Raw genomic sequence first — 22,810 nt, forward strand, 5'->3', positions numbered from 1 at the left:
AGAAATAAGTAATTTATGATACAAAATACATAATTTAAAGACAAATACAAAAGTGTTGCGGGGTTGGGTATGGGACAAATGGCAAATGTCCAAAGGTCACAGGTCGAAGTACATGGACAACGCAGAAAGGAGAGGGAGCTGGGGAAAAGAGGGATTGATCAGAGAAGGATTCCTGGAGGAGGAATACTTTGAAGTAGGGGGGAAGGGAATTCCATTCATTCATTCAATCGTATTTATTGAGCGCTTACTATGTGCAGAGCACTGTACTAAGCGCTCAGAATGTACAATTCCAGGCCAGGGGCAGGAGGAAAGTGGGGGACCTGGCTGGACCACGGGGTATTTATTGAGCCCCTACTGGGTGCAGAAGCCCCAGGTGGACTAAGCGCTTATAGGCAGTCAAGTAAAAATTAAATAAGTTAATTATGGTATTTCATTCGATCGTATTTATTGAGCACTCACTGTGTGCAGAGCACTGTACTAAGCGCTTGGGAGAGCACCACAGACACATTCCCTGCCCACAGCGAGCATGTAGCCTGAAAGGGGGAAAAAGTAGAAGAGAAAATATAGGAAGTATCTGCTTACTAGGTGTCAGGCACTGTTCTAAGCGCTGGGATAGATACAAGCTGATGCCGTTGGACACGGGTCCCCGTCCCACATGGGGCCCCCAGTCTTCAGCGTGGCTTAGGGGAAAGAGCCCGGGCTTGGAAGTCAGAGGTCATGGGTTCTAATCCAGGCTCTTCCACTTAGGACTGTGTGACTTCGGGCAAGTCACTTCACTTCTCTGGGCCTCAGTTCCCTCATCTGTAAAATGGGGATGAAGACCGTGAGCCCCACGTGGGACAACCTGATGACCTTGTATGTACCCCAGCGCTTAGAAGAACAGTGCTTGACACATAGTAAGCGCTTAACAAATGCCATCATTATTATTTTCTCTTCTAGACTGCGAGCCCGTGGCTGGCGGTTGTTTCTATCTGTTGCCAAATGGTACTTTCCGCACGCTTAGTACAGTGCTCTGCACACAGTAAGCACCCAATAAATACGACTGAATGAATGAACGAATCCCGGCTCCGCTACTTCCTCCGCTGTGTGACTTTGGGCAAGTCACTTCGCTTCTCTGGGCCTCAGATCCCTCATCTGGAAAATGGGGGTGAAGACCGCGAGTCCCACGTGATTACCGCGTATCTCCCCAGTGCTTAGGACAGTGCTTGGCACGCAGTAAGCGCTTAACAAATACCCTCGTCGGTATTATTACTATTCATCCCCATTTTCCCGATGAGGGAACCGAGGCGCAGAGGTAGGGAAACGACTTGCCCAAGGTCACCCAGCGAGGGAGAGGGGCGCGGGAGCGGGCGGCGGGGAGTTTCCTTGCGAGGACTCACGTAGTCGATAGAGCCCGGACCTGGGAGTCAGGAGGTCACGGGTTCGAATCCCGCCTCGGCCACGTGTCTGCCGGGTGACCTTGGCCGAGTCACTTCACTTCTCTGGGCTTCAGTTCCCTCATCGGGATAAGGGGGAATGGAGACGGTGAGCCCCGCTTGGGACAGACCCGATGGGCTTGTCTCCGCCCCAGCGCTTAGTGCGGTGCCTGGCACGTAATAATAATAACAACGTCGGTATTTATTAAGCACTTACTATGTGCAGAGCACCGTTCGAAGCGCTGGGGGAGATACGGGATCATCAGGTGGTCCCACGTGAGGCTCACAGTTAATTCCCATTTTCCAGATGAGGGAACTGAGGCACAGAGAAGTGCCCACGGTCACGCAGCCGACAAGTGGCAGAGCAGTAAGCGCTCAACGAATAGCCGGATTATCCTGGGGGTTTCCCGCCTCCCCGGGAATCTCCTGGCCGGCGTCCAGCTGGCCGGGAACGGAGGGACCTGCCCCCGTCGGCCGGGGCCCCGGGGACGGAGGCGCACAGAGCCGGGAGGACGGACCGCTGGGGCTTCCAGGTGAGCGGTGGTCCTCGCCACCTCCCCCTCCTCCCTTCCCCCCCCCCCCAAAACCCTCCAGAGCCCGGTGACAGGCTTGGTGTCTCCCCCTCTTACTATTAACAATCATGATGATGGTATTCGTTAAGCACTTACTACGTGCCCGGCACTGTTGTAAGCGCAGGGTAATCAGGTTGTCTCACACGGGGCTTACAGTCCCCCCTTTCCATCTCGATTCTATTTTTATTGCCACTGTTCTTGTCTGTCCGTCTCCCCCGATTAGACCGTGCGCCCGTCAAAGGGCAGGGACCGTCTCTGTTACCGATTTGTCCATTCCAAGCGCTTAGTACGGTGCTCTGCCCGTAATAAGCGCTCAAGAAATACTACTGAATGAATGAATGAATTTCTTCACCCGGTCCTTTGCCCCCACCCCCCTCTAGGGGGTCCCGGAGGGGGTGGAGATGGGATGGGGTCAGGGTGAGGGGTGATGATCAAGAAGGGGACGGGGGGGGGGGGGGGGGGATGGCCAGGAAAGGCGTGGGGGTGGTCGGGAGCCTCCAGAGGGGAGGGGGGAGGCTCTCTTGTCCAAACTGGGGTCTTCTGGAGCGGGAGGGGGTGGTCCCCCTGTGCCCAAGTCAGGAGGAAGAGGAGGAAGAAGCAGGAGGAGTCGGGAGGCTGTCCTAAACCATAGGCGAATCCCCCGGCCTCTTCTCCAGAAGCGGTGGTCCTCTCCGGACCAGGATGACCCCTCTGGTTGTCCTCTTCAGATCAGGGTGCTTCTCCAGACCTGGATGTCCCCTTCAGAGGCTGTCCTCTCCAGACCAGGGTGTCCTCTCGGGGTGTCCCCTCTCCATGCTGGGCTTTCCCCTCCAGGCCGAGGTGTCCAGACTCCTCTCCGGACGGAGCGTGTCCTCTCCTGATCTGGGTTGGGAATCTGAAGAAGAGAAGGCCGGTCAGATTCACCAGGGAGAGGGAGTGATCAAAAGAAAGAGAAAAAGAGAGAGAGATTTTCCGGAGATAAGCAGGTGTGCAGTCGACAATTAGCAGCTGCAGTCAGGGGTTAACGGCATGAAGTGATCACGGATTCTTCACGTGGGAGTCAAAAGAATGTTGTGGTTCTCTTTCTCGTCTGGGGGGGGTCGACAGTTTCACAAACTGGAGGGGATCATAAGATGATAATAATAATGTTGGGATTTGTTAGGCGCTTACTACGTGCAGAGCACCGTTCTAAGCGCTGGGGTAGATACAGGGTAATCAGGTTGTCCCACGTGAGGGTCACAGTCTTCATCCCCATTTTACAGATGAGGTCACTGAGGCCCAGAGGAGTGAAGTGACTCGCCCACAGTCACACAGCTGACTAGTGGCAGAGCTGGGATTTGAACCCATGACCTCTGACTCCAAAGCCCGGGCTCTTTCCACTGAACCACGCTGCTTCTCTAGATGGAAGGGAGAAAGGAAGATGGAAGGAAGTCCTCAACTCACTAAAATGGAGTCACTCTTGTCCTCTCAGTTCTGCTCCCTAGGCCTGGCTGTCAGTCGGTCGGTTCTTGTGGACAAAACTGTCACGTTTAGGGAAGCGGTGTGGCTCAGTGGGTAGAGCACGGGCCCGGGAGTCAGAAGGACCCGGGTTCTAATCCCAGCTTGCCACTTGTGTGCTGCGTGGCCTTGAGCAAGTCACTTCACTTCTCTGGGCCTCAGTTCCCTCTTCTGGAAAATGGAGAGTAAGGGTGCCAGCCCCATGTTGGGCAGGGACCGTGTCCCGCTTGATTAACGTGTATCTATCCCAGCGCTTAGAACAGAGCTTGGCACTTAGTAAAAGCCTAACAAGTAGCACGATAACTATTACTATTATCCTGTTCGGTGTTTGCAGCGCAAGGTATTGTTTTTTATTTTGCCTTCTTGTCCCTTGATACTTAAGAGAAGCTTTGGCTCATTCATTCAGTAACATTTATTGAGCGCTTACTGTGTGCACAACACTGTACTAAGTGCTTGGGAGAGTCCAATAGAACAATAGACACATTCCCTGCCCACAGTGAGTTTACAGTCCAAGAGAGATGATTCTTTCTTGATCGTCGTGGGCTGGGCAGGTCTGTCCTCTGCCACTGGTACAGTTTTCAACCAGGATTATTGTCTGAGTCTCAGTTTCACCACGTCCTTAAAAACGCTTCCTCTGCCCTCCCGGCTTTCGGTTTCCCGACTTCGGTCCCCCCCGCCGCATCAGCCATTCAGGTCTTCGCCCCTTCTCCTTGCTTGAAGCGAGCATGGCTCCGACGCCTCAGACGTTCCGGGACTGTATTGTTCGGTGACCCTGCCAAGAGGATGGGAGGAGGGGAATGCCCAGGAGAACTTGAGAATCCGGGAAGGATTCTGACTCTCCGGGCGGTGGAATGTGAGGCCGGGCCTCCAGACAAGCGGTGGAATCTCCTTTTTGGGAATTGTCAGAGGAAGGAGCGGAGAATAGCCCATCCTGGATGGCTATGGATTGGGCTGGTTTGGCTCAGGAAATTGGACTTGATTTCCCACCATCTCTGCTGATGTCTACATAGGGGGTGTCCATCAGTCCCACCCATTGCCCTTGCTATGTTGCTGATCTCAACCCCGCTGCTGGTGTGTTGCCCAGCACAGGGTTGAGAGCCCCCATCTCTCCTTGGCTTAGAGTCGGAAGGATCTGACTTCTAATCCCAGCTCCACCACATGTCTGCTGTGTGACCTTGAGCAAGTCAATTCACTTCCCCGGGCCTCCGTTACCTCTTGTGTAAAATGGGGATTAAGACGGTGAGCCCTATGTGGGGCAGGGACTGTGCCCAATCTGATGAACTTGTATCTACCCTGGTGCTTTGAACAGTGCTTGGCACATAGTAAGCGCTAAATAAGTACCATACTTACTATTATTGTCCACCCCTCTCCCAACAGTAGCCCTCAAGGGAGTCCGTGGTGGACCAAACCGGTTCCCCCTCTCCCCCTGCCCCCTAGGAGCCAGAGAACCGTAAGAGTGTTGTGGGCAGGGAATGTGTGTGTTTATTGTCATACTGTCCTCTCCCGAGTGCTTAGTACAGTGCTCTGTACCCAGTAAGCGTTCAATAAATACGATAGAATGAATGAAGACTGCTCCCTACTTTCTTGTGGCCTTCCCAACTCCCACCGGAAAGAAGCAGCGTGGTCTAATAGATTGAGCCCGGGCCTGAGAGTCAGAAGACCTGGGTTCTAATACCGGCTCCCCCACTTGTCTGCTCTGTCACTTAATTTGGGGAAGTCACTTTACTTCTCTATGCCTCAGTACCCTCATCTGTAAAATGAGGATCGAGACTGTGAGCCCCATGTGAGACAGGGACTGTGTCCAAACTGATTAGCTTGGCTCTACCCCAGGGTTCAGAAGAATCTACCACAGAGCTTAGAAGAGTGCTTGACACATAATAAGCACGTAAGAAATACCTTTTTCATTATGACTATTATTGTTATTATTAAGGGTTGCTGAGCTGCTCCTCTGCCACACAAAAACCCTCTTTCTCTCTCTCTTTCTCTATCTCTCTCTTCCCCCCTAAATGAGACTCATCCGGTGACCTTTGAGAAGGAAGGATTCTTCCTGGAGCTTCCCCCGAAGTCTCACACTCTTGTCTTCAAGGACTCTCCCCCACCCCCCCCAAAAGCCTGTCATCATGAGACTGAACCCACAGGAAGCAGGGGCGGGGAGGTGAAAATTGGGCCACTACGGTTGGAGGAAAGCAAGTATCAGAGCCCGCAAACTCTCACCATCTCTGGGGGCCCCCAACTCCTCCCATCCCCAAGCCCCTCCACCTGCCAGTTTCTGGGGCAGAACTAGAGGAGGCTACTAGCCCGAGTGTGGGCGGCCACGGGACCCAAAATCCGGCAAGGTCAATAGAGACCTCCTCCTCTTCCCTTGACACCATCAGCTACACTGACCTCACCGGTGTTCTGGCTCGCTCCAAGAGGTAGGGTACAGTTCCCAGCCAAGGCCCGGGGTAAGTCTTTGCCAGTGGGCCAGCACTTCTCTTGGGCTTCTCGGCTAACGCAGAGGGGAGAGAGCAAGGAATCCTGGGCAAATCCCCAAGCATCCACCAGTTCTGCAGCTTGGAAGCCCGGTGCCGGACACCGGTCCCTGTCGGGGAGGCCGAGGGGGTCCGCCGTCACTGTTGGGGGAGATTGGAGCTTCGGGGATCAGAGCCAGGGCCCCTCTCCTCATTTGCTGCTGCAGGTGACACGCACAGCCTTTTGTGGATCTGTTTTTCGTTCCCCCTGACCTGCTTTGAACCAGAGAGTTCTGCTGCGCTGAACACCAGCGCTCGGAGAGTTGAGGGATGGTGGGAATTTTTCGATCCCAGCTGGCAGGGTAGGGCTGGGTCGTAAGCGCTTAACAAATACCACAATTATTATTATTATTCCCCCTGTGAGATCTCTCACTGTGAAGCCGTGTGGCGTAGTGGGAAGACCCAAAGACTGGGAGTCTGTTTTCGGCTCAGCCACCCGCATGCCGTGAGACCTTGGGCAGGTCGCTTCATTTCTCTGAGCCTCTGTAATCTCGGTAATGCAAAACGGGGATTTTTCCAAGGCTTGTTCCTGAGCTCCCGCTTGGGTCACGGTGGATTCTGGGCTTGGCACCGGCTGGTGTCAGGGAGGAATAGAGGCTGGGTTTCAGGCAAGAAAAAACCCGTTCCTTCACTGGGCACCCAGCTCCACATCAAACAGAAATTCCTCACCACCGGCTTTAAAGCACTATCACCTCACCCCTTCCCACCTCACCTCGCTGCTCTCCTACTCCAACCCAGTCCACGCGCTTCACTCCTCCAACACTAACCTTCTCATGGTACCTTGATCTCATCTATCTCACCGCCGACCTCTAGCCCACGTCCCACCTCTGACCAGAAATGACCTTCCTCCTCATGTCTGCCAGACGATGACTCTCCCCCAACCTTCAAAGCCTTATTGAAGGCCCACCTCCTCCAAGAGGCCTTCCCTGACTAAACCCTCCTCTCCTCTTCTCCCACTCCCTTCTGTGTCCCCCTGTTTTGTTCCCTTGATTCGTCTCCCCTCCCAGCCCCACACTACTTATGTCCATATCCGTCATTTATTTATTAGTATTAATGTCCGCTTCCCCCTCTATACTGTAAGCTCGTTGTGGGCAGGGAATGAATCCGCTTATTGTTTTATTATACTCTCCCAAGCGCTTAGTACAAGTCTCTGCCAACAGTAAGCATTCAATAAATACGATTGAATGAATGATGAAAATACCATTAAGCTCCCCTTTCTCCTCCTTCTCTTCCTTCCCCTTCCCTTCTTCCCCCCGCCCTCTTTCTCTTCTTCTTTGTCCCCCTCCTCTTCCCCTTCCTCCTCTCTAGGGCCGGAGGGAAACAACCAGGCAGGAGGAAACCGATGGCTGAGAACCCAGTTGGCAAATACAAACAATAATAATAATAATAACTGTGGAATTTGTTCAGAGCTTACTCTGCACCAGTCACTGTACTTAGAGCTGGGGTAGATAGAAGTTTTCAGGCTGCACAATGTCCCTGTCCCACATGGGGCTCACAGCCTTAGACCCCATTTTACAGATGAGGGACCTGAGACGCAGAGGAAGGGAAGTGACTTGACCAAGATCACTCAGCAGACAAGTTGACGGAGCCGTTATTAGAACCCAGCTCCTTCTGACTCCCAGACCTGTGCTCTAGCCACTAGGCCACGCTGCTTAGATGCCAGACCTGGGTGGGGGGGGCGGAGGGACCCCCCAGGGCTACTTCTGGAGGACATTGGTCCCCCTGCACTATGGGGGGAGGGAGTTCAGCTGGGGTCAACGCTGGGTGGAGGTGGAGAGCGGAACTGAATTCAAAACTCAGTGCGAGCTGACTAGAAAGAACTGGCAACTGTAAACTCGTTGTGGGCGGGAAATGTGTCTGTTCTAGTGTACTCTCCCAAGCGCTTAGTACAGAGGTCTGCACATAGTAAGCTCTCAATAAATACGACTGAGTGACTGAAGGAATGACCAGTGCTTGGCACATTGTAAGCTCCTAACAAATACCATCATTTGGAGAGGTGGTTGTCAGAAGGTGAGGCCGGATTGCATTTTCTACTCCTCAACCTAGTGGAAGGATTTCTGGCCTGGGAGTGAGGGAACCTGAGTTCTAATCCCAGCTCTGCCACCCTTTTTTGAGGGGGGGGGGGTATTGGTTAAGTGCCTACTATGTGCCAGACACTGCGTGAAGTGCTGGGGTAGATACAAGCTAATGAGGTTAGTCACGGTCCCTGTCCCACATGGGATTCACAGTCTCCATCCCCATTTTGCAGGTGAAGGACCTGAGCACAGAGAAGTGAAGTGATCTGCCCAAGGTCACACAGGAGACAGGTGGAGGAGGTGAGATTAAAACCCAGAGAGCATTGTAATAGTAACACTAAAGATTATTATGATTATGGTATTCGTTAAGCGCTTACTACGTGCCAAGCACTGTACTAAGCCCCGGAGTGGCTACCTGCCGATCAGGTTGGACACAGTCCCTGTCCCATCTGGGGCTCAGTCTTGTTCCCCATTTTACAGATGAGGAAGCTGAGGCCCAGATAAGTGAAGCGACTTGCCCAAGGTGGCAGAGCAGACAAGTGGCGGAACCGGAATTAGAACCCATGACCTTCTGACTCCCGGGCCTGGGCTCTGTCCACGACGCCAAGAATGACCCCAAAATGGGCATCGTTTGTGGGGGAGAACCCATTTCACTAGTAATGGTGATCTCTGTTAAGCTCTCACTATGTGCCAAGCATTAGGGTAAACACAAGACCCTCAGATCGGGCAGAGTCCCTGTCCCACCCCGGGAGCTCCCAATCTAAGGGAGAGGGAGAACTCATATTTCACCTCCGGTTTTACAAATGAGGAAACTGAGGCCTAGAGAAGTGAAGTGACTGGCTCGAGATCCCCCATGAGGCAAGTGGTGGGGTGGAATTAGAACTCGGGTCTCGTGTCTCGTGAAAGTGCTTGTACTCTTTCCCCTTAGGCCACAGCGTTGGCTTTGGGCCGGCAACTCGGGACTAGGAAAAGAGGTTAAATCCTTGGCGAAGATGAACCCTTGACCCTCCACTGCCTAGTTCTCTGTTCTGCTCACTTCCCTGCTCACTTCCACGCTCCCTCCCCTGCCCTCGGGGAGGGAAAGTGTCTGCTTATTGTTGGATTGTCCTCTCCCCAGCGCTCAGTACAGTGCTCCTCACAAATAAGCGCTCAATAAATATGCTTGACAGTCTGCCCGCTCCCCAGCTCACTCCCCTGCTGACTCCTCTCCCCCGTCCCCTGGGCCGAGGGAGCTCCTAGGCCCCGACCAACACCGGCCCTTCCACTGTGGCCCCAGAGGTGTGGTCGGAGACAGGAAGGAACCCGACAGCCCACACACCGTCTCTGACAGAGACGCCTCTCCGGCCCAGGGAACCGCCTGTCTCGGCGGGCGGCTTCCTCCCCAGAGCGGCTTCCTTCCCTTCGGGGGTGGCCACCGTCCGAGGCCCAGGAGGCAGAGCCAGCGGAAGCCCCTCAGAGACGGTGGGCCCGTCCACCGCTCGCTGAGGACCCCTCGTCCTCTAGGCTGAAAAGTCCCGTGGGCAGAAGCAGCTGAAGACGAGCGGCGGAGCCGGGATTAGAACCCAGGTCCTACTAACTCCCGGGCCTGGGTTCTATCCGCTAGGCCTCGCTGCTTCTCACAGCTTCTGACAGACCTTCTTGAGCTCTTCCCACAAGGTCCGTCTCCTGAACGGGCTTCTCGTTTGGGCACTGGCATCGTTCCAATAACCCCTAGGGCGCAGCAAGGCCAAGCGGTTAGAGCCCGGGCCTGGGAGTCGGAAGGTCATGGGTTCTAATCCAGGCTCCTCCATCTGTCTGCTGGGTGACCTCGGGCAAGCCGCTTCCCTTCTCTGGGCCTCAGTTACCTCTTCTGTAAAATGGGGATAAAGACTGTGAGCCCCACCTAGGGTAACCCGATTACCTCGTATCTACCCCTGTGCTTGGCACATAGCAAGTGCTTAACAAATACCGTCATCATCATTATTATTATTCACTTCTCTGTACCTCATCTGTAAAATGGGGATCGATACTGGAAGCCCCGCGTGGGACAGGGACTGTGTCCAACCCGATTTGCTTGTATGCAGCCCAGTGCTTAGTATAGTGTCTGGCACGTAAGTGCTAAAGCATTCAGCTTTGCTTAGCCTGGCTCAGCTCAGCTCAGAAGCTCTCTGGCGTATCAAAGCCGCAGAGGCCCCCTCCCCGTGCCAACTCTAGGACCAGCCCGAGTTTCCCGGGGGGAAAAACCGGGCCGGGGGGAAGCATCTGGCTCTGACTTTGAAGACTGGTTTCCCATAACATGCGACAATAAAGCCCCTGGTTTCTTCACGGATGAAGGGGAATTCCGGAGAAACCCCTCTCCCTCCTTCCGCCCGGGTTCAGGTCAAGTGGACGGAGGCCAGTGAGTCCTGGAATTGCGGTTCTGTGGTCCAGCCCAGGGGCTGCAATTTTTACTAGCCAGCCGGGCAGCAGGCTTCTCTCGGAGAAGAACATCTTGGGAAACTGATGAAAGGGGAGAAGGGAGCACGTGGGAATCTCCTCTGCTGTCCAGCTAAGGCCCGGGGTTGGTTGGGAGGGAGGATGGATGCCCTAGAGGCTTCTGGAAGTAGATAATAAGGATAACACGGATAAGATGAGAAGCAGCGTAGCTTAGTGGACAGAGACCGGGTGTGGGAGTCAGAAGGACCTAGGTTCTAGTCCCGGCTCTGCCACGTATCTGCGGGGTGACCTTGGGTAAGTCGCTTCGCTTCTCTGGACTCAGTTCCTTCATCTGTAAATGAAGGAACCTTAATCACCTCACCCTCTCCTACCTCACCTCGCTGCTCTCCTCCTCCAACTCAGCCCGCACACTTCGCTCCTCTAGGGCCAACCTTCTCCCTGGGCCTCCAGCTCGTCTATCTCACCGCCGACCTCTAGCCCACGTCCCGCCTCTGGCCCCGAACGCCCTCCCTCCTCATATCTGACAGACAGTGACTCTTGCCCTTTTCAAAGCCTTATTGAAGGCCCCTCTCCTCCAAGAAGCCTTCCCCGACTAAGCCCTCCTTTCCTCTTCTCCCGCTCCCTTCAACGTCGCCCTGACTCGCTCCTTTATTCATCCTCCCTCCCCTCCCCACAGCACGGATGTAAAGATCTGAAATGTATTTATTTATCTATTTATTTCTATTAACGTCCGTCTCCCCCTCCAGACCGTGAGCTCACTGTGGGCAGGAACGTGTCTATCTGTTGTTCCGTCATACTCTCCCCAGCGCATAGTACAGTGCTTCGCACACAGTAAGCGCTCGATAAATGCGATTGAACGAAAGGCTCCCAGGCCACGCTGGAGGATGCTTCGACTTCGAGCTACCCAGAGGCGGAGAGTGTCTGTCATTGTTCCCCGACCCCCCGACCCCCTCAGGGGGAGGATGGGTCGGAGTAGGTCTGGATTCGGGGGGCTGGTTGACCGAAGGGGGAAGTGGCCGATGAGTAGCCGCAAGCGAAGGGGGAAGAGGAATGGTTAGGGGAGTGCGGTGAGACGCCCACGTAGGAGGAAGTGAAATTCAAACCTCTTTGAGAAACAGAATGGCAAGAGACATTGGAATGTGGCGGACTTTTCTCAGGCCCGCACGCTGACCTCAGCAGGGCCAGGGAAAAGGCAGGATAGGAGCCGGACATCCTAAGTAGCGGCCCAGGGGCTGGGCGTCCTCACAGACCCCGACCTGGGTTCTCTCCCCTCTGCCTGGGCAGAAGCAGTGTGGCTGAGTGGACAGAACAGGGGCTTGGGAGTCAGAGGTCGTGGGTTCAAATCCCAGCTCCGCCACCTGTCGGCTGCGTGACTTTAGGCAAGTCACTTCACTTCTCTGTGCCTCAGCTACCTCGTCTGTAAAATGGGGATTAAGACTGTGAGCCCCAAGTGGGACAACCTGATAGCCTTGTATCTATCCCAGGGCTTAGAACAGTGCTTGGCATATAGTAAGCGCTTAACAAATACCATTATTATTATTATTATTACCTCTGGCTTGGGACGCCCTCCCTCCTCATATCGGACAGATAATTGTTCTCCCCCACATCAAAACCTCAACGGCCTCTCCTCCGAGAAGTCTTCCCTGACTAAGCCCTCCTCTCCTCTATTCCGACTCCGTTCTCCGGCGCTCTTCCTCGCTCCTTCATTCATCCTCCCTCCCATCCCCACAGCACAGATGTATAGATCTGAAATTTATTTATCCATTTATTTCTTTCTATTAATGTCCATCTCCCCCTCTAGACTGTGAGCTCGTCGTGGGCAGAAATGTCTGTTTGTTGTTCTATCGTACTCTCCCAAGCACTTATTACAATGTTTTACACACAGTAAGCGCTCAATAAACACGATCGAATAAGCAGACGAGAATACTGCACGGGCTGAGTTCCAGCCCTCTAAACTGTAAACTCCGTTGTGGGCAGGGAATGGGCCTATTTATTGCTGTATTGGTCTCTCCCAAGCGCTTAGTACAGTGCCCTGCACTTAGTAAACGCTCAGTAAACACAATTGATTGATTGACTGATTAGACTGAAAGCTCTGTGGGTAGAGATCTCACTATCAACATGGTTGTATCGTACTCTCCCAAGTGCCTAGCACAGTACTCTGCACAGTGTAGCCATCGATACATCGGTGGTATTTAATAATAATAATTTGGTATTTGTTAGGCGCTTACTATATGCAGAGCACTGTTCTAAGCGCTGGGGTAGACACAGGGTAATCAGGTTGTCCCACGTGAGGTTCACAGTTAATCCCCATTTTACAGATGAGGTAACCGAGGCACAGAGAAGTGAAGTGACTCGCCCACAGTCACACAGCTGACAAGTGGCAGAGCTGGGATACTGAGCGCTTACTGTGTGCAAAGCACTGGAGAAGAAGCGTGACCTAGTGGAAAGCACACGGGCCTGGGAATCAGAGCCCCTGGGTCCTCATCCCGGCTCTGCCAGATGCTTGCCACGTGTCCTTGGGCAAGCCACTTCACCTCTCTGTGCCTCATTTCTCCCTCCTACTTAGACTGTGAGCCCCATGTGGGGCGGGAACTATGTCCAACCTAATTAACGCTTAGTAAAGTACCTGACGCACAGCAAGCGCTTAACAAATACCACAATTCTTATTTACCTCGGCACTCAGTACAGTTCCTGGCACATAGTAAACGTTTAACAAATACACTGATTTTTTCTTTTTTAATCCAGGTCATTAGACTCCGAGGCCCTTGCTCTTTCCACAAGGACACACTGCCTCTCTGACTCTTCTTCCCTTCCCTTCTCCACCAGTGTTTGATCCAGTTGCAGGATGGGGCTGAAGCGCGTTGTGATCGGTACCCTTTCCTTCCTGATCTTATGTATCGTGGCCGCCCTGGTCCTCAACTGGTGTGGGAAAATCAGTGTTCCAGGCAACAAGGTGAGTCCCGCCCAAACCCCCGCCCCCAAAACATTCAGGCCCCCTGGGGACCCCTGACTCACCACTTCTCCCACTGCCTTCTGCCTCACCCTGACTCGCTCCCTTTATTCATCTCCCTTCCCGGCCCCACGGCACTTACATCCGTATCTGTCATTTATTCATTTCTATTCATGTCCGTCTCCCCCTCTGGACTGTCAGCTCATTGTGGGCAGGGAATACGTCTGCTTATTGTCGCACGACACTCTCCCAAGCGCTTAGTCCAGTGCTCTGCACGCAGTAAGCGCTCGATAAATTCGACTGAACGAACGAACGAACCTCTGACATCTCACTACCCGACGTATCCAACCCCTCCTGCCTGGAGACTGAAAGCTCTCTATGGGGAGGAAATGTGCCTGATTAGTCTGTCGTGTTGTCCTCTCCGGAGCGCTCGATCGTATTTATTGAGCGCTTACTGCGTGCAGAGCACTGTACTAAGCGCTTGGGAGAGGATAATGGAACAATAAACAGATGCATTCCCTGCCCACAGTGAGTTTACAGCCTAGAGGGGGAGATGGACATGAATAGAAAGAAAGAAACGACAGATTTGGACATAGAGAAGCAGCGTGGCTCAGTGGAAAGAGCATGGGCTTTGGAGTCAGGGCTCATGAGTTCGAATCCCAGCTCTGCCACTTGTCGGCTGTGTGACTGTGGGCAAGTCACTTAACTTCTCTGTGCCTCAGTTCCCTCATCTGTAAAATGGGGATTAAGACTGTGAGCCCCACGTGGGACAACCTGATTCCCCTATGTCTACCCCAGCCCTTAGAACAGTGCTCGGCACATAGTAAGCGCTTAACAAATACCAACATTATTATTATTATTATTATTATAAAGTGCTGTGGGGCTGGGAGGGGGGGTGAATAAAGGGAGCGAGTCAAGGTGATGCAGAAGGGAGTGGGAATAGAGGAAAGGAGGGCTAGTCAGGGAAGGCTCCTTGGAGGAGACAGGCCTTCAAAAAGGCTTTGAAGGGTGGGGAGAGTCATTGCCTGTCGGATATGAAGAGGGAGGGCGTTCCAGGCCGGAGGCAGGATGTGGGCGAGACGTCGGTGGCGGATTAGAGGAGCTCAGTACACTGGTCTACACACAGTAAGAGTTCAGTCAAACCCATTCCTGATGGATGGGCCCCTCTGTCCCCTCAGTACGGGATGGTGTTCGACGCCGGCTCCTCGCACACCAAGCTCTTCTTGTACGAGTGGCCGGCAGAGAAGGAGAACGGCACCGGCCTCGTCTTCGAGATCCAGAGCTGTGAGGTCAAAGGTCAGTGCTCCGTCCACCCCACCGGGAAGAGGGGCCACCGGCAGGGTTTAGGAGCCTCGGTCGAGCGGCTCCCCGGGCAGCGGGTGGGCGGGTGGGTGCGCGGAGAAAGGCCCGGGCCGGCGGTGCCCTCCAAACCCACGCGGTTTCGGCTTTCAGGCGCGGGCATCTCCAGCTACGCCAACCAACCGCAGGAAGCCGGGAATTCTCTCCGGGAGTGTCTGGACCAGGCCATGAAGGTCATCCCCCCGGCCAGGCAGAGGAAGACGCCCGCCTTCCTCGGTGCCACTGCCGGCATGCGGCTTCTCAGGTGGCCCTGCCCCCTTGCTCCCTCCCCCGGGTGCCCGGGAGGGAGGGCAAACGAGCCGGCTCCTCGGAGCCCCTCGGGAAGGCCCGCCCTCCGCCCCTGGCATCGACACCGGCGTCGGCGGCGCCCGCGGGATTAGGCCGGGATCGGGCCGGATGGAGGACCGAGGAGGGGAGCGAAAAACCGAGGCCGTTCTCGGGCCCCGGAAACCCCCCAGCCTCGGGCCAAGAGAAAGACGCCCCCCATTTCCTTCTCGGTCGTTTAGGTTGCGGAACAAGACGGCGGCAGACCAGATCATGGAAGAAGTGGCTAAGACCATCAGTTGTTACCCCGTAGACTTCCGGGCAGCACAAATCATCTCAGGGAAAGAGGAAGGAGGTTATGGCTGGCTCACTATCAACTACCTCCTGAAATCCTTCACTGAGGTCAGGCTGAGACTTTCCCTCCCCGCTGGAGGAGCGGGAAGAGGGTGAAGAGCAGAGGGAATGGCCCCTGGGGCTCTAACCCCTACACCTCCGGGCCTCCCACCCAGACAGGGCTCTGGGGCAGTGAGGGAGCAGTGTGGCCTAGTGGAAAGAGCAGGGGCCTGAGAGGCAGAAGATCTTCATTCACCTTTTCATTAATTCAATCGTATTTATTGAGCGCTTACTGTTCGCAAGGCACGGTAGTGAGCATTTGTTAAGCACTTACCGGGGGCCAGGCACTGTACTGACTACCGAGAAGAGATCAAAACTATTAAGCGCTCGGTAAACACGGTTGACTGATGACTGACTGACTCATAGATCCGAGCAAATCCGGTCGGACACAGTCCCTGTCTCCTGCGGATGCCCATCTTCCAGACGAGGCAACTGAGGCCAACCCGACTTCCTTGCAATAATAATCTGTGGTAGTTGTTAACCACTACTAACAACTAGTAGTTATTAGTTAATAACTAATGAACTAATTAGGTTGGACACCGTGCCTGTCCCACGTGGGGCTCCCGGTCCCGATCCCCATTTGACAGATGCGGAAACTGAGGCTCAGAGAAGTGAAGTGACTTCCCCGGGGTCTAGACTGTGAGTTCACTGTGGGCAGGGGATGTGTCTGTCGTTCTACTGTCCTCTCCCAAGCGCTCAGCACAGTGCCTTGCACACAGTAAGCGCTCGGCCAAGACAGACGAATGAAGGAAGGAAAAGGCCATACAGCACGCCAGCTCTCCCGCTGCCTGACACCCAGTAAACGCATACCGAATACCGATATTATTATTAGCGCTACTGACGATAATAATAATGGTTGCATCCTCAGGGAAAGGAGGTCCTGGGGGCCCTGGATCTGGGAGGAGCCTCCACCCAGATCAGCTTCATTCCCCACGGTGGCGTCAAAAACCCAAACACATCCTCCAGCTACCAGCTGTATGGGCGCGACTATTCCATCTACACACACAGCTACCTCTGCTACGGGCAGGACCAGGCACGGAAGCAAGTCGTCCAGAGACTCGTGGTGAGAACCTGTCTCTTTTCTCTTGTCCTCCCCCGGGCGCTTAGTCCGGCGCTCCGCACACGGTAAGCGCTCAGTAAGTACGACTGGATGAGCGAATGAACGAATCCAGCTCCGGTGGGGCGGTCCCGGCTCCCGAGAGATGTTCTCTTTATTCCCATTTGGGATTGGACCCAATTTCCAAGACGGCGGCTGGCATCCTTCCACATGGTGGTTCCCTCATCTTCGGTTCACGGGCTCCTAATTCCATCTTTTTTTTTTCTTCTCGGCACCCCTCCTCCTTAATCGATGGATCGATCGATCGATGGTATTTACTGAGTGCTTACTGAGTGCAGAAGCACTGGATTACGCACCTGGGAGCGGATCCCATAAATCCACCATCGATTCATTTATATTATAGGATTTATTTATATTTAATTACATTTATATTAAGCCTGCCTCCTCCTCTAATAATAATAATAATAATGTTGGTATTTGTTAAGCGCTTACTATGTGCCGAGCACTGTTCTAAGCGCTGGGGTAGACATAGGGGAATCAGGCTGTCCCTCGTGGGGCTCACAGTCTTAACCCCCATTTTACAGATGAGGGAACTGAGGCACAGAGAAGTTAAGTGACTTGCCCACAGTCACACAGCCGACAAGTGGCAGAGCTGGGATTCGAACTCATGAGCCCTGACTCCAAAGCCCGTGCTCTTTCCACTGAGCCACGCTGCTTCTCTAAACTCTAAGCTCCTGGTGGGCAGGGAACATGTCTACCATCTCTGCTGCATTGTACTCTCCCAAGGGCTTAGTACCGTGGTCTACACACAGTAGGTGCTTAATAATAATAATAATCAATCAGTTGATTGATTGATTGATTGATTGATTGATTGATTGATTGATTGGGAGAGCACAGTGTAACAGAATAGGTAGACATGTTGCCTCCCCAGAAGGATTTTGCAGGCTAGAGGAAGAGCTTATTGAGAAGCAGCGTGGTTTAGTGGAAAGAGCCTGGGCTTGAGAGTCAGAGGAAGTGGGTTCTAATCCCGGCCCCTCCACTCGTCTGCTGGGTGACGTTGGGCAAGCTACTTCACTTCTCTGTGCCTCAGTTAACTCATCTGGAAAATGGGGATTAAGCCTGTGAGCCCCACGTGGGACAGGGATTAGGGAAGCAGCGTGGCTCAGTGGAAAGAGCCCGGGCTTGGGACTCAGAGGTCATGGGTTCGAATCCCGGCTCTGCCACTTGTCAGCTGTGTGACTGTGGGCAAGTCACTTAACTTCTCTGTGCCTCAGTGACCTCATCTGTAAAATGGGGATTAAGACTGTGAGCCTCACATGGGACAACCAGATCATCCTGTATCTACCCCAGCGCTTAGAACAGTGCTCTGCACATAGTAAGCGCTTAACGAATACCAACATTATTATTATTACTTCATATCTACCTCAGTGCTAAAACAGTGCTTACCACAGAGTAAGCACTTAACAAATACCATAATTATTATTACTGTTATCGCTTGACACCGTTCCCCAGACCTCAACCCAGGGCTCCATCAGAACCCGGGGAAAGTCCCGGCCTCCAGGTCGACCCGCCTCTTTTCCCCGTTCCAGGAGAAAAACCCCCAAACCGAGGTCCAGCACCCCTGTTACCCCAAGGATTTCAAAAGGACAGTGAACCTCGGTGAAGAGTTGGCCAGTCCCTGCACGAATCAGCAGTCGGCCATCCAGTCGGGGCCCCCAGAACGGGTCCTGAGAGGGACGGGGAATTTCGACCAGTGCCAGAAAGTCGTCCTTCAGATCTTCAACTTCTCCGGCTGCCAGACCGAACACTGTGCTTTCAATGGGATCTACCAGCCTCCGATCACCGGGAAGTTCTATGTGAGCAAAACCCACGTGCCAGGAGCGAGGGCGCGGAACCACTGGGAGGGAGCCGGGTCTACGGAAAGAGCCGTCCGGCGGGGCCCAGGAAGGAAGCTTATGAATAATAATCACAATAATCATAATCGTGGTACTTGTTACGCGCTTACTATGTGCCAGGCACTGTCCTGAGCGCAGGGGTAGATACAGGTTTGTCAGGTTAGACACTGTCCCTGTCCCCCATGGGACTCACAGTCTCAATCCCCATTTTACCGATGAGGGAACTGAGGCCCAGAGAAGTGAAGTGACTTGTCCAAGGTCACACAGCGGCCAAGTGGTGGGGCTGGGATTAGATCCCAGGCCCTTCTGACTCCCAGGTCTGGGCTCTGTCCACTTTGCCATGCTGTTGTTTCTCTATAATAATTGTGGTATGTTAAGCACTTTCTATGTGCTAAGCACTGTTCTAAACACTGGGGTAGACACAAAGTAATCAGGTTGGACACGGTCCCTGTCCCACATAGGGCTCACAGTCTTGATCCCCATTTTACAGAGGAGGGAACTGAGGCCCAGGAAAGTTAAGCAACTTGCCCAAAGATCACATAGCAGACATGTGGATTAAAACCCATGTCCTCCGACTCCCCGGCCCATGCTCTCTCCACTAGGCCCACGCTTCTTTTACAACTGGTATTTGTTAAATGCATACTATGTGCCAAGCACTGTACGAAGAGCTGGGGTAGATACAAGATCCTCAGGGGTCCACATAGGAGGGAGAATTGTTATTTAATTTCCTTTTTACGGCTGAGAAAACTGAGGTGCAGACCTGGGAGGCAGAAGGAGCTGGGTTCTCATCCCGGCTCCGCCACTTGTCTACCGCGTGACCTCGGGCAAGACACTTCACTGCTCTGTGCCTCAGTGAGCTCATCTGGAAAAGGGGGATTGAGACTGTGAGCCCTTTGTGGGACAGGGGCTGTGGCCAACCCAATTACCTCGTATCTACTCCAGTGCTTAGTAGAGTGCCTGACCCCTAGTAAGCGCTTACAAAATGATAATGCCCCCATTATTATCATTATTACTATTTGTCCAAGATCACACAGCAAGCAAGTGGCAGAACGGGGATTAGAACCCAGTTCCTCTGACTCCCAGATCCGGGCTCTTTCCTCTAGGGCTGCGTTATGAGCACTGGACAAGGCTCTGGGTGCGGACGAAGTCCGGCCTTAAGGGCTCCAACTCAGGGGGCGGAAGAGCAGTCGGGAGGGATTCAGTCGATCGATCGATCAATCGATAGTGTTGATTGAGTCACGGAGGAGGCCAGGAGCTGGGCGGCGGCATCAGGGGAAGAGAGGCCGAGAGGGTACGTGCTTTCTGGAAATGGCCTGGGTTCTTATCCCGCCACTGCTGCTGTCTGCTGTGTGACCTCGGGCCAGCCACTTCACTTCTCTGGGCCTCAGTTCCCTCATCTGGAAAAAGGGGCTTAAGACGGTGAGCCCCATGTGGTTTGCTTGTATCTACCCCAGAGCTTAGTATGGTGCCTGGCACATAGTAAGTAATAATTGCATAGTTATTATTATTATTATTATTGTTACCCTCTCCCACCGCTTCCTCAGGCTTTCTCTGCCTACTACTATACCTTCAACTTCCTCAACCTGATCTCCGAGGAAAACGTGACCGAGGTCGAAAACACCATTAGGAGGTTCTGCACCCGGTCCTGGGATGACGTGAGTATCCCCATCCCCCTCCGGGAGGTAGGGCTCTCTGGGGACGTGAGGGTAGAGGACACGGGAGGAAAATCATCCTCTGTCCTTGTGGTACCGGGAAGCAGCGTGGCTCAGTGGAAAGAGCACGGGCTGGGGAGTCGGAGATCATAGGTTCAAATCCCGGCTCCGCCGCTTGTCAGCTGTGTGACTTTGGGCAAGTCGCTTCACTTCTCTGGGCCTCAGTTCCCCCATCTGTAAAATGGGCATTAAGACTGTGAGCCCCACGTAGGACCACCTGATCACCTTGCATCCTCCTGGGCGCTTAGAACGGGAATGGAATGTGTCTGTTTATTGTTCTTTTGTACTCTCCCAAGTGCTTAGTACAGTGTTTTGCATACAGTAAGTGCTCAATAAATATGATCGAATGAATGAACTAAGCACTTGGGAGAGGACGATATGATAAAATAATTGTTCGCCCTGATTTGCTGGGCTTGAAATGCCCAGATATGCCCCTGCTGCAGTTTGGGGGGGCTGGGGGAGGGCCAATGATAATAATAATAATGATTATTATCGTATTTAAGTGCCTTCTATGTGCCGGGCGCTGTACAAAGCAATGGGGTGGATACAAGCAAATTGGGATGGACACGTTCCCTTGTCTCACGTGAGGCTCACAGTCTCAATGCCCATTTTACAGGTGAGGTCACTGAGGCCCAGAGGAGTTGAGTGGCTTGCCCGGGGTCACAAAACAGACGGCCAATGAATGTTTGGCTTCTAGTGGCCAATAGCCCAAGAAGGTCCGGCACTGGAGACCCCTGGGGCCTGGGTCAGCGGGCAAACTCTCTGCATCCTTCCGTTGCAGCTCAGGAGGAGTTACCCAAAGGAGGAGGAGAAGAGATTGCAGAACTACTGTGGCAACGCCGTCTACATCCTCACCCTCCTCCTGCGAGGCTACAAGTTCACCGAAGCAAACTGGAGCTCCATCAAGTTCAAGCAGCACGTCAGCAATTGGGAAGGGGCGGGGAGGAGAGGGAAGGGACTGGGGAGGATTGGGAAGCGGGGGGGATCAGGAGGAGGAGGAGGAGTGAAGAGGAGTGGGAAGGGAGGAGTGGGGAGGAATTGGGGGGCCTGCCGCCCTCAAACACCTCCACCCATCCAGGTTTCTCCACTGGCCTCCCCCCTCCCGGGGTCCCCAAAGTTTCCGCCCTAACGGGAATCTCAGTCTTGGTCCTCTGACTCCCAGGCCCCAGGCTCTTTCCACTGGATCATGTAGTTCCTGGACGGGACGGGGGCCCGGAGACCTCGGGGAACTCCCAGCCTCCTGACCCTCCCCTCTCTCTCTCTCTCGTCCTAGGCTGGCGACTCAGAGATCGGCTGGACGCTGGGCTACGTGCTGAACCTGACCAACTCCATCCCCCAGGGCAAGAAAAAGTTTATCCATGAGTTTAAGCCCTGGGTGGCCTCCATCTTCTTCATCTCCCTGGTGCTGTTGGTGGCCGTCGTCCTGCTGGTCGCCGTCATCTGTGAAAAGGGAGAGTAGGGATTTGGATTTTCCTAGGGCTTCATGCCTCTTGCCACAGTCTCAGAATTGGTTTTCTCCTGGGTTCGGGAAAGAGGGCTCCCTCTGATCTTCGTCTGCTCTCCCTGCTGCGGGGACCCCTCGATGTCCTCTCCCGGGGGAGCGGGGCTGGGAGGGAATGAAAGGGGACCCCGAGTGGGAATGATGGGTAGGTGTGGGAGGGAAGGATGGGTAAGATTGAGAAGTAATTGTGGGTAATCCTAGGAGGGAATCAGGGGTCATCCTGGGAGGAAATAATAAGGAAGGCTAGGAAATAATGATGTGTAAACTTGGGAGGGAATGATAGATAAACCTGGAAGGGAATGATGTGCAATCTTAATAATGTTGGTATTTGTTAAGCGCTTACTATGTGCCGAGCACTGTTCTAAGCGCTGGGGTAGACATAGGGGAATCAGGTTGTCCCACGTGAGGCTCACAGTCTTAATCCCCATTTTACAGATGAGGGAACTGAGGCACAGAGGAGTGAAGTGACTCGCCCACAGTCACACAGCCGACAAATGGCAGAGCTGGGATTCGAACTCATGAGCCCTGACTCCAAAGCCCGTGCTCTTTCCACTGAGCCACGCTGCTTCTCTGGCAGGGAATGAGGGGTAATCCCGGGAGGGAATGATGAATATTCCAGGGAGGGAATGATGGGTAAATCCGGAAGGGAATGGTGGGAAAAGCTTGGAGAAACTAAGGGCAAACCTGGAAGCGAATGACGGGAAGGCCTAAGAGGGAATGATGGTTTGGAAGAAGCCACTAGGGAGGTAGATTAAGATCCTTGAGGGCAGGAATCGTGTTTACCAACTTCAGTGTTCTCTCCCAAGTGCTTAATACAGTGCTCTGCACATGGTAAGAGCTCAATAAATACGATTATATGATTGAATAGTAAATACCACTGATTGACTCAGCAGCAAGGAAGTGGGTCCCCACTGGGGTTGAAAGTGGGCTTTCTTGGGACCCGCACGTTTGCAGAAGGCTCGGAGGGAGTCGCCAGGGCGTGATCGGAGGGAGTCGGCTCCTGCTCCCACCCCTACTGATCCCGGATGAACCCTTGGAAATGGTAATCGTAGTATTCGTTAAGTCCTCACTATTTGCCAGGCACTGTACTAAAACGCTGGAGAGGACACAAACAAATCGGGATGGAGGCAGCCCCCGGTCTCACGTGGGGCTCACCGTCTCGATTCCCATTTAACAGATGAGGTAAATGAGGCCCAGAGAGGTGAACCGATCTGTCCAAGGTCACCCAGGCGACAAGCGGTTGCACAGGGATTAGAACCCAGATCCTTGGGACTCC

General features: G+C 53.6%; 1 protein-coding gene across 2 annotated transcripts; it reads left to right on the forward strand.

Annotated features, from left to right (window-relative positions):
• Window positions 1-1,777: 1,777 nt before the first annotated feature.
• On the forward strand, window positions 1,778-21,916 carry LOC114807825 (ectonucleoside triphosphate diphosphohydrolase 8-like). Of its 2 annotated transcripts, none has more exons than XM_029054448.1 (10): window positions 1,778-1,948; window positions 13,230-13,356; window positions 14,532-14,649; window positions 14,806-14,956; window positions 15,219-15,378; window positions 16,238-16,432; window positions 18,016-18,282; window positions 19,866-19,976; window positions 20,815-20,952; window positions 21,307-21,916. In XM_029054448.1, exons 2-10 carry the CDS (start codon window positions 13,249-13,251, stop codon window positions 21,490-21,492), a joined length of 1,434 nt encoding a protein of 477 aa, XP_028910281.1. In that variant the 5' UTR covers window positions 1,778-1,948; window positions 13,230-13,248; the 3' UTR covers window positions 21,493-21,916. The 2 variants fall into 2 exon arrangements, with proteins under 2 accessions (XP_028910281.1, XP_028910280.1); XM_029054447.2 differs by lacking the exon at window positions 1,778-1,948 and adding an exon at window positions 5,727-5,907.
• Window positions 21,917-22,810: the final 894 nt, after the last annotated feature.

Source organism: Ornithorhynchus anatinus, chromosome X4 (genome assembly GCF_004115215.2).
Source record: "Ornithorhynchus anatinus isolate Pmale09 chromosome X4, mOrnAna1.pri.v4, whole genome shotgun sequence".
Classification (NCBI taxonomy): domain Eukaryota; kingdom Metazoa; phylum Chordata; class Mammalia; order Monotremata; family Ornithorhynchidae; genus Ornithorhynchus; species Ornithorhynchus anatinus.

Excerpts from the sequence above, each read along its gene's own strand:
- LOC114807825 (XM_029054448.1), top strand. The coding sequence starts at position 13,249 with ATGGGGCTGAAGCGCGTTGTGATCGGTACCCTTTCCTTCCTGATCTTA. Across the intron at positions 13,357-14,531 it reads TCAGTGTTCCAGGCAACAAG|TACGGGATGGTGTTCGACGC; the intron begins GTGAGTCCCGCC and ends CTGTCCCCTCAG. Across the intron at positions 15,379-16,237 it reads TCCTGAAATCCTTCACTGAG|GGAAAGGAGGTCCTGGGGGC; the intron begins GTCAGGCTGAGA and ends TTGCATCCTCAG.